The 15852-nt window shown below is 40.7% G+C and overlaps 1 protein-coding gene across 3 annotated transcripts in view; it reads right to left on the bottom strand.

The window, feature by feature from the left end:
• Window positions 1-11019, bottom strand: part of SPHKAP (SPHK1 interactor, AKAP domain containing) — a 185953-nt gene extending 174934 nt beyond the window's left edge. For 2 of the 3 annotated variants that reach the window (XM_008259274.5, XM_008259276.5), the window contains exon 1: window positions 10486-10646. In XM_008259274.5, the coding sequence (XP_008257496.2) occupies window positions 10486-10513 (28 nt within the window). In that variant the 5' untranslated portion in view covers window positions 10514-10646. Of the gene's footprint in view, window positions 1-10485 lie in introns of all 3 variants that reach the window. The other variant, XM_008259275.5, reaches the window with a different exon arrangement.
• Between the last annotated feature and the right edge of the window lie 4833 nt (window positions 11020-15852).

Here is a 15852-nt window from a genome sequence, read left to right as displayed (position 1 = left end):
AAGAAGAAATCACACCTAGCAAAATCTCAAGTGTTACTGAAAGCAAGCATGATTGATTTTTAGTTTAATTTATGCATGTGATAGGCTGAATAATGACTGCCCCTCTTAAACAAAGACATCTAGGTCCTAACCCTGGGATCTTTGAATTTGCTACATTATATGGCTAAGCATCATCAAGGTTCAAGATAGAAGTAAGGATGTTAGGGGCTGGTGCTGTGGTATAGTGGGTAAAGCTGTTGCCTGTGTGCTGGCATCCCATATGGTTACCAGTTCAAGTCCTGGCTGCTGCACTTCCAATCCAGTTCTCTGCTATGGCCTGGGAAAACAGCAGAAGATGGCCAAGTCCTTGGCCCCTGCACCCATGTGGGAGACCCAGAAGAAGCTCCTGACTCCCAGCTCTGGATTGGCACAGTTCCTGCCATTGTGGCCATTTGGGGAGTGAACCAGCAGATGGAAGACACTCTCTCTCTCTCTCTCTGCCTCTGCCTCTCTGTAATTCTGCCTTTCAAATAAATAAATAAACCTTTGGAGAAAAAAAGGATATTAATCAGATGACCTTAGTATATGGAGAATATTCTGGATCATGTCAGCAGTCCAATGTAATCACAGTGATATTAAAAGTGCAAGAGTGAGAAAGAAGAGAAGATCAGAAGTTGAAGTGCAGAGAAAGCTGCTACCTGCAGTGCCAGCATCCCATGTGAGCACCGCGTTGAGTCCCAGCTGCTCTACTTCTGATCCAGCTCTCTGCTGTGGCCTGGGAAAGCAGTAGAAGATGGTCCAAGTCCTTGGGCCCCTGCACCCACATGGGAGACCAGGAAGAAGCTCCTGGCTCCTGGCTTTGGATCGGCGTGGCTTCAAATCAGTGCAGCTCTGGCCCTTGCGGCCATCTGGGGAGTGACCCAGTGGATGGAAGACCTCTCTCTCTGCCTCTCCATCTCTCTCCATGTAACTCCAACTTTCAAATAAATAAATAAATCTTCTAAAAAATTAAAAATAAAATTTAGAAAAGGCACCCAATCCTCCGCTGTAGGCTCTGAAGATGGGGGAAGGTTGTCATAAGGCAAGAAGTGTGAAGCTTGAATAAGCAACAACCCTGTTTTCCTACTCAACCTTCAGAAAGGTATGAAGCTCTGCTGAGAGCTTGATTTTGTTATCTCAGTCAGATTCATGTCAGATGTTCAATGTACAGAACTGTGAGGTAACACATTTGTGTTCGTTTAAGCCACTAATTTTGTGTTAAGTTGATAAAGCAGTATTAGAAAAGTAATACAGTGCTGTTACGAGTTTTGAAGTAGCTTGTACTTCTACAACCATGACTACTCCAAGAGGTTCAGAAAGCTATTTCAATAAGTTGGCTGGTAATACAAAGTTAAAATAAAAGGAGCAAAAGTAGGTATATTGGTCTGCATATTATTTTTTCAGAATGAGAAACTCTCTCAAGCAATATGGCAGAATATGCTACCAGTTGCATCTCAAGCAGAAATGTTTCTTGGTGTACAGGTAGAGTTTCAGTGCCTGGATAAGAGTCCTCTGTTGGATATAGATGTAACATTTTTAATTCATGTGCTAAAACTTCAACAACTATTACTCCCTATTTCCATCGTCTTACCATGGCTTTGACAAAATCATTTACAGCATCAGCCTGTCTTCACAGCTATTTTTGATTCAGAGACAGTATTTTGAAAAGGATTAAATCAAAAGCCATTCAAGAAAAAATGGCATGCTCCAAGTACATACTAAGCTAATCAAGAGGCAGGAGTCATTGCAGTATTTCATGATATATGGGACAATGACATTCTTGGAACACAGGATCAAAAACATCTGAAACAAATGAAACATTGGCAAGAGGAGGTCTTGGAGCCTCTGGAGTAAGAATATATAAGCATTAGGAAATAGAGAAGAATAGTGATGTATTCAAGTAGAAGAGGATTTGGAGAGTGAAACCCTAGGGTTCAAGCTCTGGTTCTGTGTGCCTAATTTCCTCATCTTTAAAAATAGAAAAACTTCCAATTTCCACTTGGAGGAAATTCTCTTATCCTACACAAAATATGTAGCTTTCCATTACAAGTCATACTTTTATTTTATTTATTTATTTGAGAGGTAGAGTTACAGACAGTGAGAGAGAGAGAGACAGAGAGAAAGGTCTTCCTTCTGGTGGTTCACTCCCCAAATGGCCGCTACGGCTGGCACTGCGCTGATCCAAAGGCAGGAGCCAGGTGCTTCTTCCTGGTCTCCCATGTCGGTGCAGGAGCTCAAGCACTTGGGCCATCCTCCACTGCACTCCCAGGCCACAGCAGAGAGCTGGACTGGAAGAGGATCAACTGGGACTAGAACCCAGCGCCCATATGGGATGCTGGTGCAGCAGGTGGAGGATTAACCAAGTGAGGCATGGTGCCAGCCCCTACAATTCATACTAAAAATCAAATTTAAAGTAATTATTATTGTAATGGTTCTAACAGAAAATATGAAAGTATGAAATTTATGGGTAATTTTGCCAGAGAAATGAAAACTATAAGGTACAAACAAGTGGAAATTCTACAAATGAAAACAATATAAACAGATGAAAAAGAATTTGAAAAATTCATTAGTAAAATTAATCCAAATGATTACCAAAAATCAATTAACTTAATGATACTTCGATAAAAATTATTAATCTGAAACAAAAGAAGAAAAAATAATAAAAAAAAGAGTATCCACAAACTGTATTCTAATACATGTCAATGGGAATTCTAGAAGGCAAAGAAAGAGGTTGAGAAAGAAAGCATATTTGAAAAAATCATGGGTGAACTTTTTTTCATAATAACACTGAATCATAGACTCAGGACTCAGGCAGGGTAAGTAAAAGCTCAACACACACACACACACACACACACACTCATGTCACACTCAAGTCACTGTACACAACAGATAAAGAGAAAATATTGAAGGATTAACCTGATATAGAAAATATTGAAGGACTGAAACATCTTCTTGGTATAAACCATAAAAGTCAAAAGACAAAGCAATAATACCTTTAAAACAATGAAGAGAAAAACTTCATCAGCTACCAACTCGGAACCCTATGTTCATAAAAAGTATATTTCACAAAATAAAGGAGAAATACTCTTTCTCAGACAAGCAAAAAGTAAGAGAATTCATTGCCAGCCAATCTATCATACTGGAAGTATTAAAGAAAATTATTTGTACAGAAGGTGTGTGATACTCAGTAGAAACTTAGATCCATACAAATGAAGTATGAGAAATGGAGTAAGTGTAAGTAAAATCTAATTCACTATTTTCCATCTAATTGTTCTAAAAAGCATCTGGTGGTGTATGCTAATAATAATGAATAGAATTAAAAAGGAGAGAATGACCCAATATGGGAAGTGGAATACACAGCAGACTCATAGAATGGCAAATGCCCTAAACAGCACTCTGGTCTCAGAATCAGCCCTTAAGCATTCAGATCTGGCTAAAAAGCCCATGAGAGTCTCTCAGGCATGGAAAGCCAAGACACTGTGGCAAAAATAAATAAATAAATAAATAAAAAATAAAAAATAAAAAAAAAATAAAATGACCTAAATGAAAGATCTCTGTGAGTGAGATCCCAGTGGAAAGAACAGGTCACCAAATAAGGAGGTACCTTTCTCTGAAGGGAGAGGACTTCCACTTTGATCATGGCCTTGTCTGAATAAGGGCGACGTTTGTGAACTCGAGAGGTTTCCATAGCCTTGGCAGCTCATGACAATAGCCTCCGGTGATTACTGACGTCATAAATAAGAATGTCAATTGTTAAATCAACAACAGGAGTCACTGTGCACCTACTCCCCATGTAGGATCTCTGTCTTTAATGTGTTGCTATGCAAATTAATGGTAAAACTAGTATTCAAACAGTACTTTATACTTTGTGTATCTGTATGGGTGCAATCTGTTGAAATCTTTACTTAGTATATACTAAGTTGATCTTCTGTATATAAAGATAATTAAAAATGAATCTTAATGAATAATGGGTGGGAGAGGGAGTAGGAGATGGGATGGTTTGCAGGTGGGAGGGTGGTTATGGGGGGGGGAACCACTATAATCCAAAAGTTGTACTTTGAAATTTATATTTATTGAATAAATGTTTTCTAAAAAATAATAAAAAAAAGCATCTGGTGGCTGAAAGTCAGCATAGTAATATATAATATATTTACAGCACTTACAAAAATAAAATATATACAGGGCCAGTGTTTTGGTGCAGTGGGTAAAGCCACTGCCTGTGACTCTGGCATTCCACATGGGCACCAGTACATGTCCTGGATGCTCCACTTCCAATTCAGCATCTTGCTATCCATCTGGTAAAAACAGTGGAAAATGGCTGAAGTCTTTGGGCCCCTACCATCCATGTGGGAGAGCTTGATGAAGCAGCTTTGGTGGAGCCCACCCCTGGCTGTTATGAGCATCTGGGAAGTGAACCAGTAGACAGATTATCTCTCTCTGTCTCTCCCTCTCTCTAACTTTGACCTTCAAACTGAGTAAATATGTCTTTTAAAAAAATAAATAAAATATATAAAAATAATAACACAGAGATCAGAGGAGAAATTTGGAATGCATATTTATGAAACCTAACAGTGAATGTGAAGTTGTGTATTATAATTTGAAAGTAGATTTTGAATAATAAAAATATGCATATTCTTTACTCTAGGGCAATCACAAATACTTTAGCAATATGTAAAGAAATCAATGGAAGAGATGAAACATAAATCATTAAAAATTTTCAACTCAAAACAAAGCAGAAAAGAAAGAAAAGAAAATAAACAAGAGATATCACAAATAGAAAACAGCTAGTTAGTTGGTGAATGTTAATCAAGCACTATGTAAAATCATAATAACTGTAAATGGCCTAAATACATCATTGTAAAGAAAGAGATTTTCAGATGAAATAAAAAAATGATTCAATAACTTGTCCTCAAGAAACAGGTTTAAATATAAAGTCATAGAGAGGCCAGCACTGTGGCGAAGTGGGTGAAGATGCCGTCTGCAGTGCTGACATTCCATGTGGGCACTGGTTTGAGTCCTGACTGCTCTACTTTTAATCCAGCTCTTTGCTATGGCCTGGGAAACCAGTGGAAGATGGCCCAAGTCCTTGGGCCCCTGCACCCTCATGGGAGACTCAGAAGAAGCTCCAGGTTCCTCTCTTTGGATCAGCTCAGCTCCGGCCATTGCAGCCATTTGCAGAGTGAACCAGTGGATGGAAGACTTCCCTCTCTCTCTTCTGCCTCTCAGTAACTCTCTGCCTTTCAAATAAATGAATAAATGTTTAAATAAATAAATGAATATAAAGTTATATATACATTAAAAGCAAAGAAAAAAAAAGAGTTCTGAAGTCTGCTGATGTCAAATAAAGTAGACTTCAAGCTCAAGTTATGTGAGCAATTCACCAGTATTGATTTTAAAAATCTTCCATGAAATAATCATGTTTAGAGGAGTTTATTAGTATGACAGACAACAATAGCCACAGATTGCCTATTCCTATACTTTGCACACACAGCAATTCAATCTATCCTCACATCTGCCTTGGAAGGAATAGAAGCACTACAAGTGCTAATATTTCCCAGTTGACAAAAATGATTCACCTCCTGGGTAACATCATCCTGACTATATATAACTCACAGGATAAAAGCAGGGTCTTGATCACTGTGTTATCTTCTTTAAAAGAGTAAGCTTTCATTAAGCCTTCTGTAAACATAATGCAGCTCTTTATGTAGGGGAAGCATTAAAAACAGACCAACCATTCTCTAAGATGGGAATTCTCTGGCACTGGGTGGGGGGTGGTTCCTGTGGGTATTGCTTCAGGTATTTAAATCTCTACTTTCATTTATCTCTTTCAAGAGAGTGAGGTGATCATTAATATTGTACTCAATTGAGAGTCAGTGAGATACTAAGGCTGTGACATTATAGAATGTTAGAAGTAAAAGGGACTTAAAAGATCTATCTAAAATACATCAGTGAATCTAGGAAAAGGTGAAAGAGTTACAAGTTGGGTAGGTTACCCAGGCAGCCACAATCAGAACAGGAGTAACCATCTGTCTCCAATTATCAAACACATCACTTTTCCCTTTTCACTTTCTTACAATCCTTTGCCGCTGAAACCCTCACAGAGAAAAACTCCATTCAAATGAGTAATACCTGCCTAAGGCAGACAAGATGGATTCTAATAGTTTATTTGGGTGTTTGTTATTTAACAGTAGATACATATATAACCAAAGGAACTCCATGGAGAGGAATCAATGGCCAATGAACATTGCCACTATTTAAAGTGTAATGTTGATCAAAGACTTTACGATTTTCCATAAAGTTGTTCCTCTTGTAAATTGCATTCAGAGTTCCCCTCTCTTCAACAGATACTCATTGCCCAACAGCAAGGTGGGTGTTCAGAGTCCTAATGAGAGAGTTACTAATTCCTAGTTTCTCCCTGTAGAAAATTGTACCTCTTGGATGGCATTACCCTGGGACTAATGAACTGGGGGGCATGCTTGGCTTTGAGAACATGCATTCCATGACAGACAATGATCTAAGGTTGAGGTAAGGTTGTTTTTCTGGTATTTTTCTCCTTGATTCTCAAAGTAATTGATTAATCTTTTCTGAGAATTTTTCATAAATAAGAAACAGAAATGAACTTGGACTCTTGAGATTCTTCCTTTTGCATGAATTTAAAAACCTGTGGCCTCTCAATAAAGAAAATGACAGAAAACTTCAGTCTAGTATACAGCATTGAATTATTTGCTCCATTAGACTATAATCAGTTGCTTTGTCCCAGAAGATATAATATTCTGAGAGATAAAATATTGAGATTTTGATGAATTTTAGTTTACTAGATTAACCTAGATTAACCTTTAGATTGTTTAAAATAAACGGACAGGAAAACTAAATAAATATAGACCATGTTGTCAACATTTTCTCTAAGTTACATATAAAACCTTAATTATCAAAATAGAACCTAGTAGGCAAGGAAAAAGAACATCAACAAAACAGGAATACAGTATAAAAAGTCAACATTTAGGAAGGAAGAGAAAGCTCTTTCTTAAACTTGAAATTCAGGTTTCGATATGGTCATAGTGAAAACCTATTTCTGGTTGCAAAAAAAAAAAATATTTTCAGCACTTGCTGGTTTTTTAGGCTGCCCTCATGTGTTCTAACGACATCAGGGTTTATCTGAACTGTGTACTAGAATCCCCCCCTCCATTTGAAATAGTGTGGATTTTCAATCAATACAAGACGAAAATTGGACTTCAAGCTGGGCAAACTTTGTTGATGAACTTGTTCTACTACATGTTATTGTATGGGCATTAAAATAAAATTTTGTTTTATTTAATTCTTTTTGCCTCAGAGTTTTTAGATAGGAAGTAGAGATAATATCTGTCATAATTAATTCCCAGGGATGTGATGATCAAATAAACTGATATTTGGATGATACTTGATGAAGTATAAACCTTAGTAGACACACACTAGTTAACTGATGTTCGTGAACCCTACTTGCCCTTCTCTAAGGAGAAACTGCTCTATTGTAATATGATGTGCCATAGAACACGATGGGGAGCAGATTTTAATGTCCTTTGTTTCTTAATATGTAGCAAATTAAACTTTTCATGCAGTTGATGACGAAAGAACATCTACCAAAATCTTCAGTTATATATATATATAAAAGCCCTTCCCTAGTACTAGTCAGGAAATGCTTAACTTCTGGGTTTACAATGGAACTCACATGGGGAACAGTTAATCTCTCCTTAGTACAGTTTCCTTATTGGAGACAACTTCCAGCTTTAATAGCCAGTAATTTTAAGAAAATCATAGTGTAACAATATAACTTACTGTCCATTTTAAAAGTTAAAATCTCCATAGTACAAATGAGTTGGAACTTTCACAGAGATAAAATAGTATAGTACAATAACTGAAAGAACCATAAATATTGTTTAAACCAAACATTTTAAAGTTAAAGTACATCAGTCAAATTAAGTTTTGACTTTAATCTTTACAGACTATTATCTGATTCAAAATTTAGTCAGTTATGTCTTTGCTTAATTTAATGTTTTAAGAAAACAGGAAAACTAACAGAAAAATATATTTTATAGTTAAATCAATATCTTAGTAAATAATTTTGTTTTCTCAGTCCATTTGTTAAACAGAATGTATTAAATTATATTACAAACCTTAGGAGAAACAATAACTTAGGATCACAACTTAATTTTACAAGACGCTGAAAATGTTTCATATTTGGACGGAATAAACCTTGATCGATTGCCATTTGGTACGCCCTGATCATCACTGTTTTCTTGAAATAGCCTGACTAGAGTAACTAATCATCAACTATTTAAAATTCAAAGTTTTGTGGACAAGTGATTTGTGTAAGACATGATGTGTATACATCATTTCAAAATTCAAGTTTTCCTTTTTTTTTGCATACCAATTCCTATGGCTTTCAATTAAATTTTACAGAAAAGAAATTGTGTTCTTCACAGTCAGTGAAATAGAAGACTGAATGAACTCATCTATTTGGAGTTAAATTTGTATGACTGGGATGCTAATAAAATAGCTGAAATTAATCTGATCTTTGTTGATGAATAAACATATCAAAAGGGTTAATTTGCTGTAGCTGATGCTAAATCTATATTAAGATTTTAATAAGCTACTACAAGACACAGAGTAATATCACTGCAGTTAGTTTGCTCTTCATAGGATCATTTTCTACTTCTGCACTAGAAATAATTTTAAGAGATTATGGGCAAATTGTGTTTCTAATATTTTAGAAAATGTGCCAGCATTTGAGTAGAAATATAATAATGATTCAGGCACAGCTGCATAGGTCTGTAAAACTGGATTTACACTAAGCAATCTGTCATCAAAAGTGTCTCTGTTGGAATGGTGCAGCCACTCAACTTAACATTTCAGTGCTAATGACCACTTGTCTTAGGCAACAGGATAGATGGGTAAACCTATCCCAGGAAGTGGGACCACCAATTTATGTGAATTTCAACACACAATACACTTTCACCTAAAAGCCAATGTCTTGAAAGTTCTAAAAATCTTCCCCACAGTTCCTACAGTCCTCTTTGTGCATTAGGGCAGAATAAAAAGACCTGCTGGCTATGGGACTGTCTGGCCCAGGTGTTAGAGACGTTTCCCTGAAGAACTGCTTCAGGCCATGCACAGAACCACCTCAGGTCTTTTCGGAGCCCTGTGCTAACCCCATCTTAGGGACAAAGTCGGTGCCCGAGGAGCTGGGAACGTGGTTCCATCCCGAACATAAATACTGCAGTCTCTAGATGGCAACCTTCGACGCCAGCGACAGGCAGCCTCTGTCCTCCGCCTCCCCCATCCCTGCTTCCAGGCAGTGTAGGCTCAGCTGCACTCGCGCCCTAGCCTGTGGATGCTGCCTTTCGTCGCTCTCCAAGAATCCGAGCGTAAAGCCTCTACTCCCGCGCCTGCCTGATATTCTCGGCTGGGAGCCACCCAGTTGTCTGCTTGAGGGAAAAAGGAAGGCAGGGATGACAAGATCAACCCTGAGCCCTTGCCCAGGAGGGGTGGGGCTGCGCCGGACGCGGTGCGACTCACTCTCCCTGGAGCGACAGCATCCTCTGCGCTCAGCGCGCAGAGCGCAAAAGCCATCTGCCCAGGTGGAGGGACACAGCCAGAGACAGAACCTGAATTTGCCCCGGAGGCTTATGGGGGTGGGGAGAGGAAGAAGCATAAAAATCCCATGTTCTTAAATTCCGAAAGAATGAGCCTGAAAGGAACAGAAAGAGGAAGCAAGCGATGTGAACCACAGAAAATACATTGCTTGCCACCTGGCCAAGTCTAAGGGGCGTCCCAAACCTACCCCGCCTGCGGACAGCTGACACGCACCGCAGGGGAGGTTCAAGGAGGTACTCTCTGATGGCCAGAGGGTGTGGACAGCCTGGGAGCTGAAGGTTGGAGGGGACCGAGACCTTTTATATCCCGGAATCTCCACTGGGCGCAGTGGAGGTGCGGGTCGCGGGTAAACGGTGATCTCCCTCCACGTCCACACTTATTCAGCAAGCGCCAGACACGCCCAAGTCAAGATGGACGGGAGTGGAGATACCTTCCCCTACACCTGCCGTCTCCTTTTCCATCCCTACTTCTGAACTGTGCTCTCCACAAGGCTCGAAATCTCTTTGCCTGCGCTCCTTGGTGCGTCCTGCTCCCAGCCCGAAGAGCAGCAGTCCCAGGGCCCTAGACGCCAACACCAGCTGCCCCCAACCCAGCGCCGCTCCAGCGCCCAGGCCCCACCCAGGATCGCGCCTTGTGGGGCAGTTAACAGGGACCACCATCACCCGAGAGCAGCTCCCCTAGATTGGGTTGAACTTGTTTGCACCGGCAGATACCCTAGTCTGGTCCATAGGAGCCCCGAGCAAACCGGAGCGCCCAGGGGCAAGTTCTCCAGCTACCCGGAACGCGGCAGGGAGTTTGAGGGACATTGGGTTGGACACAGAGGACGCTGGCTCTTACCTGGATACAGGGAGCGGTGAATTGCCATCCATTGTTAAGGGCGCGTGGAGAAGAAAGGCGCCAAGTGCGGGCGAAGGATGGGAAATCTACGGAGCGAGGACCGGGTTCCCAGAGCGCAGGGACAGACGCGCGGACACAGAAGCGCTTCGGCCGGGGCGGCGGCTCCTCCTGGCCGCGAAGCGCCTAGCGTGCGACCGCGCGGTGGTTGCCTCGCGCCGCCCGGCTGGCCTTTCAAGAGTGCTTGGCCAACGCCCAGACCTCTGTCCAGCGCTTGCCAGGCTGCAGCGCGGCCCCGTCTCAGTTGCCCGAGGCTCCCTCGGAGCGTTTGCGGCGGCTGCCCGCGCCAGGCAGCAGAGGGGACTCCGACAGCATTTCTCTCTCCCCGCCCCGCGGCCGGGTCTCCTCCCCTCCCTTTCTCTCTGGCGAACCACAGGTCTGAGCCCTGAAGTTGTTCACCCACTTTCCCGCATCCGCGCTCTCACTCCTGGCCATACCCTCGCTCTCCAGGGATCGCGAACCATTCCTTTGGCTGCCTCTGTAGATATTGTTGCCTGTCTTCGACCATGTGATAATGATCCATCTCCCACAACAATGCTCCCAACTCTTTTCCCTTTACTTGGACTTTTCCTCCCGTTTTTGGTTTTTAGGTTACCCAGCTCATTTTACTTAATTGTGATTCAGTCACCTAGGGATTGTTGCAAATTGTGTGCGCATAGACATCCTGAAACCTGTGACAGTGGTCATCTCTGGCAGCCAGCGTTCAGGACCTGGAGGAAAGAACCATCACAAATGCCCCCATGCATGTGCCCGCTGAGCATCTCCTTGATCCAAAATGACACATGTTTAAGAAGACACTGATGTAGCAGTTGCCTGTTAAGATGAAAATACTGTTGATTCTGCTTCTGCTTTTAAAAAAAATTATTTATAAAACAAATCAAAAAAAGAATACCCTGGGACTTAACCAAAGGGAAAGAGGCAGTAAATGTACTCTGCCCTATTTCTCCAGTGGGTACAACCAAAATCCTTGGAGATTACCTGGGCGACAAAACAACAATAAGTGGACTGAAGTACGCATGGCAGCTAGGGACCTTTGGACTCAAGGAAGTGGTTGTGTGCTCCTGGAGTTTTAGTTCTGCTTTGGGTATCCAAGACTTCAGCTGAAGAAGATGACAGCCTGGAAATGCCAAGGTAGCAGACAGAAAAAGCCCCAATAAAAGCCTCATCTCTCTAATAAAAGGACCAGGAGAGGGCAATCAAGATAGCAAATTTACAGGCAGCAGGGGATTTTTTTAAACAGTGGGGATTAAACCAATGTAAACAAAAATGCTTCCCTCAGACCTGAAAACTGTAAGAAAGAAACCTGAGGCTTCATTCTCAACCACACCATCAAGGGACACTTGAAGAGCTTGCATTTCATCCTACCCAGACTCTAAAGACACAAATCAATCCCCGGGACTAGGTGATGTCAGAGAAGCTTAAGTAGGTCCAGGGCATTAATCTCCTGCAGGTAGTAGCAACACTTTGCCCACACACAGCTCAGCTTTTCCCCTCCCCATCATGGTGCCAACAGAGCCTAGCCTTTTACCCCCATGAAGCAATAATGAAGTCCCCTTCCCATTCCACAAATGTGGGTAGTGTTAAAGCAAGTAGGTAGCCAGGACTTTTGACCCTGACAGGCAATAGATGCAACCCGCCCCCCTTGATGTCAACGGAATCTATTTCTACACCCACCCAGGAACAATGAGATCCCCCCTCTCACACTGCACTGGAGTAGGATCAGGGAAGTCATGGTGGACTTTCACCATGGTCCTGAAGCAACAAGACATGTACTTGGCTTCTGTTGACACCTAGATGTCGACTCAGTCACTGGAGACCACATGAGAGAGTGTAACTAAGTACTCCTACTAATTCCAGCAAGAGAAATATTAGTGGGAGCCTAGATAAGAGCTGAGCCCCCAGCCCTGTCTGGCGTGGCTGATGACCCTATCTCTCTCAAGTGTCAACAGAAGCCAAGTGAGGAACACAGACTTTTAACCCTTGGTGGTGATGATGCAGCACTGCCACCACTTCCCTTTTGCTACAAAGAGGTGTCCACCTAAGTAGGCTGAAAGAGATGTCTAAAGATGATTCAGGTCTTCTAACATAACAGCCACAATGAACAGGCTTTCATAGTAAAATGCTCAACATACTAAGAACCAGGAAGATTTAAAACCAAGAAGGTAAAAAACTAAGAACCAAGAAGAATGAAAAGCAAAAGAAAATAATCAACAAATCCTAACACTAAGATGACAGAGATTATCTGTCAAAGATTTTAAGGCATCAGGCAGGTCTGGTGTTTTGGCACAGTGGGTTAAGCTGCATCTTGGGTCGCCCATATTCTGTATCAGAAGTCCTAAGTCCTGGCTACTTCATGCTTTAAATCCAGTTTCCTGCTAATGCAGCTGGCAGACACAGCAAGCTTGCCTAAGTATTTGGATACCTGCTGTGCACGTGGGAGAGCTGGATGGAGTTCCTAGCTCCTGGCTTCAGCCTGGCCCAGCCCTGGCTATTGCAGGAATTCGGGAAGTGAAACAGTAGATGCATCATCTCTCTCTCTGTCTCCCTCTCCCTCTCTTCTCTCTCTCTCTCTCCCTGTACTCCATACTCTGTCACTCATTTTTCAAATAAATATAACCATATTTTAAAAAATATTTTTAAAACAGCTATAATTAAAATAATTCAATGAAAATGCAAACACTTAAAACCAATGAAAAAATAGAAATTCATAGAAATTCAGCAAGAAAGAATACTCAGCCAATAAACAGAAAATACAAAGAACCAAATGTACATTTCTTTTTTTATTGTGTTAAAATTTTTAAAATGTATTTGGGAGGCAGATAGAGATGAATACAGAGAAACAGAAGAGAGAGAGAAAAGAGAGAGAGAGAGAGAGAATGTCTCCCATCTGTTTGTTCATTTTGTAAAGGCAGAAGGCAGGAATGAAAACTAGGTCTCCCACATGGATGATGGGAACCCAGTCACTTGAGCCATCACTGCTGCCTCCCAGGGTCTGCATAAGCAGGAAGTGGGAGTCAGGAACTGGAGCTGGGGGTTGAACCCAGGTGATCTGCAGGATATAGGCAACTTAATGGTTGTGTGAGCCATAGAAATTTTAGAACTCAAAAAATACAGTAACCAAAATAAAACACAGATTGTTTTGTTAGTGGGAGAGATGCATTATCTGCACTTAGGGGAAAACAGCTCACATTAACAGCACATTTCTGTTCAGAAACCACAGAGGCCAGAAATGACACAATATTTTTCAAGTGCTGAAGGATGAAATTTCTGACATAGACTCTTACTTTCAGTGATCAACGGTGAAACTGACATAGGATTCTAGCAGACAATCCCAAAAGGGTGTTGAAAGGAGGTTTTCTCTAGGTAGAAATGAAATGAAATTATGAAGAAAGAATCTTGAAATACTAGAAAAGGAAAATATGATAAACAATAACATAATGAATACAGTAGGATTTCCTTTTCTTAAGTTTTCTAAATTGTATTTTTTTAAAAAGAGAGCTTATTTATTTATTTGAACAGAGAGAGAGGTGGGACAGAGAAAGAGATCTGTGTCCCTCTGGTTCAGTCCTCAAATGGCCGCATCAGCAAGGGCTGGGCCAGAATAAAGCCATGAGCCAGGAGTTTTTTCCAGGTCTCCCACATGGGTGCATGGGCCCAAGCACTTGGGCCATCTTCTGCTGCTTCCCCAGGTGCATTAGCAGGGAGCTGGATCAGAGGTGGAGCATCCTGGACTTGAACCAGCACTCATATGGGATGCCAGCATCGCAGGCAGTGGCTACACTTGCTATACTGTGGCACCAGCTCCTCTAAACTGTATTTTACAGTCAGAGTAAAAATGAAAATGTTGCCTGATATGCTTGTGAGTGTACACAGAGGAAACATTCAAGACAATAATGTTATAGAGAGGAGAGGGTACAGAAACATTGCTCAAACCAGGAAACTGACAGCACTAGAAGACTTTAATTAATCACCAAAATTTTTACAAAATAGATAAATAAAAAACATTACAGATAAATCAGCTTAAAATTTTAAAATGTTTAAGTATTTCACAGTCAAAGAAGGAGGTACCTTTCTCTGAAGGGAGGAGAGAACTTCCACCTTGACTATGACCCTGTCAGAATAAGATCGAAGTTGGCAAACTCAAAAGGCTTCCATAGCCTTGCAACTCATGATGAGAGCCTAGGGAGATTACTGACACCATAAACAAGAGTGTCAATTTGTTAAGTCAACAGGAGTCACTGTGTACTTACTTCTCATGTGGGATCTCTATCCTTAGTGTGTTGTCCAATGTGAAGTAATGCTATAACTAGTACTGAAACAGTATTTTACACTTTATGTTCTGTGTGGGTGCAAACTGATGAAATCTTTACTTAATATATACTAAATCGATCTTCTGTATATAAAGATAATTGAAAATGAATCTTGATGTGAATGGAATGGGAGAGGGAGTGAGAGATGGTAGGGGTGCAAGTGGGAGGGAAATTATGGTGGGGGGAAGCCATTGTAATCCTTAAACTGTACTTTGGAAATTTATATTTACTAAATAAAAGTTAAAAAAAGTTTAAGTATTTCACAGGAAGCATGGCAAGAAAAAGTAAATGGAAACAGGATAAAAAGATGGGAAAGAAACAAAATATCAGTTTTGAGCCTTAACATATCAAGTATTTCACTAAATATAAATGGTTTAAATATCATTCAAAGATAGAGATTGACAATGTGAATTAAAAGTATGGCCTCATTTTATACTATCTAGAAAAAATACTTCAAATATGACTATCTAGGTAGGTTGGAAGTAAACACGTGGAGGAGAATATATCATGTGCTCATCATTCGACAGAAAGCATGAGCAACTTTATTAATATCAGATACAGTGGATTTCAGAGCAAAGGCAATTACCTCGCACAGAGAGAGATTATTGAATGATAAGATGTCAACCTACCAAGCAGACAGAGCATCTAACTGTACACAGATAGATCAAAAGAGCTGCAGAACGTGTGAAACAGCAAACTGTTAGGACCGAAAGAGCCAACAAGAATTTGTGGACAAATCCAGAATTATAGCTGGAGACTGTAGCTGGAGTACTCTTTCTCATCATTTAATAAAACAACTATACAGAAAAACATCAAGAATATAGGTCTCCACAATACCATCAACAATAGCTGACATTTCTGGAGTATTGCACTTAAAACCATAAGAAATACACAATTGTGGAAGATATTTCAAGCTATTCTGAAGCAAAAAGCAAACCTCAATAAATTTAAAGTAATTGAAATCATACACAGCGATCATTTCACGGCACAATAGAACCCA

The sequence above is a fragment of the Oryctolagus cuniculus genome, chromosome 3, assembly GCF_051225735.1.
Source record: "Oryctolagus cuniculus isolate XC-2025 breed Fujian yellow rabbit chromosome 3, ASM5122573v1, whole genome shotgun sequence".
Classification (NCBI taxonomy): Eukaryota; Metazoa; Chordata; class Mammalia; order Lagomorpha; family Leporidae; genus Oryctolagus; species Oryctolagus cuniculus.
This window is presented reverse-complemented; position numbering and strand designations above follow the sequence as displayed.